The sequence below is a fragment of the Tupaia chinensis genome, unplaced genomic scaffold (genome assembly GCF_000334495.1).
Source record: "Tupaia chinensis unplaced genomic scaffold, TupChi_1.0 Scaffold149184_1, whole genome shotgun sequence".
Taxonomy (NCBI): domain Eukaryota; kingdom Metazoa; phylum Chordata; class Mammalia; order Scandentia; family Tupaiidae; genus Tupaia; species Tupaia belangeri.
This window is the reverse complement of record NW_006209032.1, coordinates 12,751-17,915: the sequence shown is the minus strand read 5'-3', so window position 1 is coordinate 17,915 and position 5,165 is coordinate 12,751. Positions and strand designations below refer to the sequence as shown.

Genomic DNA, 5,165 nt, shown 5'->3' with positions numbered 1-5,165 from the left:
GCAGGAATGTCACCCTCTCTCAGCAGGAAAGAATGGTGCAGTGCTGTTTCACAGAGGTGCCAGGAAAGGGGAGGGAGGCTGAAGCTCTTGACAATCCTAGGGAGGATCAGGGTGGGCATCCTGGCTGTGACTGGTCTGGCCCTTTCTGGGAGAGGATCTGAAAGTGAGGTGGGCAGTTGGCTAGGGTGGGCAGCTTCTGCAAAGGGGAAACTGAGGCCACAGAGGACAGTGGGGTGTCACGGCCTCCCAGCAGATCAAGCGGGACCTGGGGGGGTCCTAGATGGACAGAGCTCAGTGATCCACTGCTGGGTCTGGGATGACCACCTAGCACCTGCTCTGTGACCTCCTGCTGTAGAGGCCCTAATGACCTCACTGGCCAGGTGGGGTGGATCCGTCTCCCTTCGCCCATCTGTTCCTTCCCTGTGAAGTTCGGTGTCCCCGGAGTGGGACCAGATGTCCTAATGTGGAGCAGCCGCTGCCGCCCCGCGCAGCACCACGACCTCTGCCACCTGCCGAGGGCCCAGCAGCTGCGCCGCAGGGCAAGGGCTGCAGCAGTCTGTTCCCTGGTGGGGAGAGGTAAGAATCAGGGCCACCCCGGGGAACTGCGGGGGGCCCTCTGGTCCTTCCCAGCTGGGGATGGTGCACCTGCTGGGGCCCTCTGTGGGTCGGGGCAAGGAGGGGGACTCCTGGCACCTCTCACTGGCAGAGTTCCTCTGCTGAGCAACTTCGTGGCAATCGGTCGTTGGCCGGCGTAGCCCCTCCTGAGAGGAAGGCACGGCGCTGTGGTCAGCAGGGGCACGTGCATTCTGGGCCACATGCCAGTTTCTCGGGCCGGGGGAGGTCCCTCAGGCCTTTCTGGAAAGGGGGCCCAGGGCGCCAAGTCTGAGAGCCAGGGTCCTGCCCCGGACGCCGTGCTGCAACCCCACCTACCACTGCTCCAGCCCCCTCTTCTACCATAGCTGGTCCAGGCCGTGCCCACTCCTGAGCCGTGCCCATGGCTCCTTCCCGGTGCTCCCCCTGCTTCCTGCCTGGCCACCAGCACCACGCCCTGTCCTGCCACCACTACTTCCCGCCGGAGTCAGGCTGCTAGAACGACATGGCCACCCAAGTCCGGGGTGAAGGCTCCGGCCTCTCTTCTCCACCTGTCAGATGGGGCTCTTTGACAGCAATTCTCCTGGGGGCCGAGAGTGCCCTCCTAGCTCAGAACTTGAGAGGCTTATGGAGGGGAAACTGAGGCTCAAAGGAGACAGAGAAGCAGGCCTTTGGCTGCATGGGGCAGTGAGCGAGTGTCTGGGCTCATAGCTGAACCTGCTTAGTGCCACCCACCTCAGTGTCCCGGCCTGCTACTGCTGTGGTGAGGGAAATCAGATGCAAAGCAGGGCAGCTCTGTAGTCCCTGTCACCATCACTGTCACTGTCACCTTCACCGGGCAGGGTTGTGGCCCACACCACCTTTGACCAAGGGAATTAAAGGGCCTGACACCCTCTCCACCCCAGTGACCAGATAGGAAAACTGATGCTTCAGAGGGGCAGGGGTCCCAGAGTTGCAGCAGAGGAGGCCACCTTGACCGAGGACCTCAGGTCGCTGTGTCCTGGTGTGTCCTGGATGGCTGGCCTCTCGGAGTCTCGGTTCCACTGCCTGGGCAGCGTGGTTGGTCTGACCCACGTCTTCACACCCCTGGCCTCTGCTCTCCCGGCAGGGCCCCTGACCCTGGCCGAGACTGTGGCTCCAGGTCCCCTCAGCTGCAGGGTGTGACTCCTCGCCCCTGAAAGACAGCAGGAGGCTGCTGCTGCCCACTGCCCTGTGGGTATCTGGGTGCTAGGGGGTGGGCCTTAACTCCCTCCCCAAGAGGAGGAATGTTAATGGGAGGGTCCCGGCTGCCACACACTGCCCAGAAGGGCGGGGGCAGGGAGGCAGGGGCGCTGCTATCTGGCTGCAGCCCACACCTGGGTGAGTCTACCTCGTGCCCAGGGGCTGGAGCGAGACAGGGCCTCCCTACCCCGGCTCTACCCCAGCCTTCCCAGAGCCTGCACATCTGTGTCATCCTGCCCCCCATCCTGGGAAGCAGGCCTTGGACAATCAGAGCCCAGTGGTTCCAGCACCTGGTGGTGTTGGTGAGGCCTCAGTGGCCGCTGGGGTGTGGGCATATCCAGACCTAGTGCTGAGGGCCACGCTGGTTCTCCTTCCACCTGGAAACGGAGGCACAGGGCTGGGTGAGGCTGCTGCCCCATTGCTGCCTGTTGGGCACTGCAGAGGCCGGGACCAGAGCCCGCCCATGGAGGCCGGGTGTGACCTTGGGCAGGTAGAGCTGTGGGCCCACTGCCGTGCCAGGCACTCGGACAGCTCTAGGGAGTGCCACGTGGCAGGCAAGGTGGCCACGCAGATGGGACTCGATCTGTGTGATCTGGGCCTGGCTGTGGCCCGGTTTCCTCCCCCGTTGGCTAGGGGCAAATAGACCCTACCCCTCCGGTGCACCGTGAAGATGGGGAGGTGGGCATGTTGGCTTTGCCGTTCCTGTCCATGCAATGCGATGGCTGCTGCTGGTGTTAGCTGGTGTTAGTTGCTGCGTTCCCCCTTCATCCTCTGAGGTTGCCATGACCCCGGTCCCAAGAGATAGTGGCTGGGGGCGGACAGAGTTCCCAAGTTGGACCTCCCTGCAGACTCTGCCACCCACTGCTGAGCCGCTCAGAGGGACAGACCTGCCCCAGTGACAGGAGAGCTGAGCGCAGGGGATGGGCCTGGGCAGGCATGCCAGCAAACAACAGCATGGGAAAGGCCTGGAGGGGCAAGAGGCAGGGCCAGGCAGGTGCACGTGTGACTGGCAGTGATGGGGCTGGAGGAGAGGGGCCCAGCTGAGGGCCAGCCTATCTGGAGCTCAGGACAGGGAGCCGTGAGGGTCCAGGCGAGGCCCTGGCCTGGCAGGCAGGTGGCCTCCTGGGCACACTCTCCGGGAGGGCATTTCCTGGGTGGCACCCCTCAAGTCTGGTTCTGTGTGTCTGGGGTGGGACCTGGGAATCTGCTTTTAGTGTTTAAGTTTCTTTCATGAAAGGAAGATACAGGGGTTGCACCACACCAGTTCCCAACTCCAGCCTTCCGGCCACAGGCCCCACGACACACCCAGCGTGTTCGGGTTGAACCTGGGACCCAATCGCAGGTTCTTCCATATGGCTCCCGTGTCATAGAACATCCCCTGACCACCTGCTTCACCGTGACTGGGCTGGAATCTGCTTTTACAAACAGCCTCCCTAAGTGCCATCCCCCAGTGTCTGAGCCACGTTTGAAGAAGGGCGGGGAGGAGCAGGCACCTACGTGACCTTGAACTAAGAGTTTACTTTCCTGAGCCTCCTCTGAAATGGGAGAAGAGTATCGCTTAGGGGCTGCTGGGCCGAGCACGGGGAGAATGCCAGCCCGCCTTTCCGTACCAGCAAAGGAAGAGTACGGGGCAGGGGCTCTGCCAGGCCAGGGAAGTTCGAACCAGTGCCCGGTGTCGGGGGTGGGTACAGTGTCTCTCCCAGGTCTCCAGATTCATTCTCCATCTGCTCGGACAGACCTGGGCCCCGTGGGCAGAAGCTGGAACTTGGGTCCCATCCAGGAGGCGAGAGAGTGATGGTGGACCCCAGCCTCAACTCCCGGGGTACTAAGGCCCAGGGTGTGGGGAGAACCAGGGCTGCAGGTCGCCCTCCTGCCAGCTTCTCTGAGGTGCCGTGCTGCTGTGCACCAAGAAGCATAAGCCGTGTATGTGAGAACGACAGGTGGCCCCTGCAATGTTGTCCCCAAGTCTCAGGTTGAGACCCCAGAAATCAGCCTGGGTTGTAGGGAGCCCTGGTGGGTGGTAGTACTTGTGGGAAGCCAGGTCCTGCAGGGAATTAGCCCCTGGGCTTCCTAGGCCAAGCGCTGGGCTTCCTAGGCCACAGTGGCACTGCCAGCTGCACCCCACCAGCCCCAGCTGCTCCATCTCATGGTACAGCTGATGGGAAGGGTGAGTTCTGTCTCCAGGGCTGCAGGCCACTGGCCGCTTGGCGCATGCCTGTGGAGCCCCGCTGGGCCTGCCCCCTGACCTGTACCCCTGTTCCAGGTGCCGGGGAGTCGGGGAAGAGCACCATCGTCAAGCAGATGAAGTAAGTGTGTGCGTGGGCGGCCCCTAAACGTTGTCTTCCCTTCTCTGGGCCTGTGTTGCTCCCCAGGACAGGCCCAACCAGTGTGAGTCAGGCCTGGGGCCCTCTCAGGGGCAGCCATCTAGCCTGAGGCCCCAGTGGGCCAGGGCCCTTTCCCCATCTTTTCCCCGCGCCCCGCGGCCCCTAACCCCGACCCCCGGCTGTCAGGATCATCCACGAGGACGGCTACTCAGAGGAGGAGTGCCGGCAGTACCGGGCGGTCGTCTACAGCAACACCAACCAGTCCATCATGGCCATCGTCAAGGCCATGGGCAACCTGCAGATCGACTTCGCCGACCCCTCCCGCGCTGTACGTACCTCCGCCCACCCTCACCCTTCTCCCAGAGGCTTCGAGAATTCCTGCCTCTGACAGGCAGGGCGGGGGTGCGCGCCTTCGCCCGGCTGACTCCCCCCCGCTGTGCCCAGGACGACGCCAGGCAGCTGTTCGCACTGTCGTGCACGGCCGAGGAGCAGGGCGTGCTTCCCGAGGACCTGTCCGGCGTCATCCGAAGACTCTGGGCCGACCACGGTGTGCAGGCCTGCTTCGGCCGCTCGCGGGAGTACCAGCTCAATGACTCAGCCGCCTAGTGAGTGCCTGGCCCCCGAGCACCCCCCGGGGTACTGCAGTCTCGGTGATGACACTGATGACTGTCACCCAAGGCCTTGGTGGTTTGGGTTTGGAGTGGAGGGAAATGACACTGAGGCCAGGAAGAATGGCAGCAGAGTGGCTTGCATGGTATAGCTCTTCTGGTTCACATGAGGATTTGATTTTTTAGATTTTTTTTTTGCCATAGGGTGTATGCACATGGTGGAGAAAGACAGAGAGAGGGGAAGTGAGGAACCATCCCCCAGGGGTATGGCCATATAGCAGTTCCCTTTCTTCCGCCCTTCTTTTGGGGTTTTGGACGCATACACAAACATGCCTGGCATTGTTTCCTTATTTTTAGAGATGTTTTTGCTATAGGGCACGTGCATTTGCCAGAAAGACAGAGAGACAGAAAGCAAGAAATC

General features: G+C 62.2%; 1 protein-coding gene across 1 annotated transcript in view; it reads left to right on the top strand.

The window, feature by feature from the left end:
- The window catches only part of GNAI2 (G protein subunit alpha i2), a 28,641-nt gene that overhangs the window by 15,055 nt on the left and 8,421 nt on the right, over nt 1-5,165 (top strand). Inside the window, exons 2-4 of the mRNA XM_006170935.3 lie at nt 4,076-4,118; nt 4,323-4,464; nt 4,581-4,741. Of these exons, the coding sequence (XP_006170997.1) occupies nt 4,076-4,118; nt 4,323-4,464; nt 4,581-4,741 (346 nt within the window). The remainder of the gene's footprint in view (nt 1-4,075; nt 4,119-4,322; nt 4,465-4,580; nt 4,742-5,165) is intronic.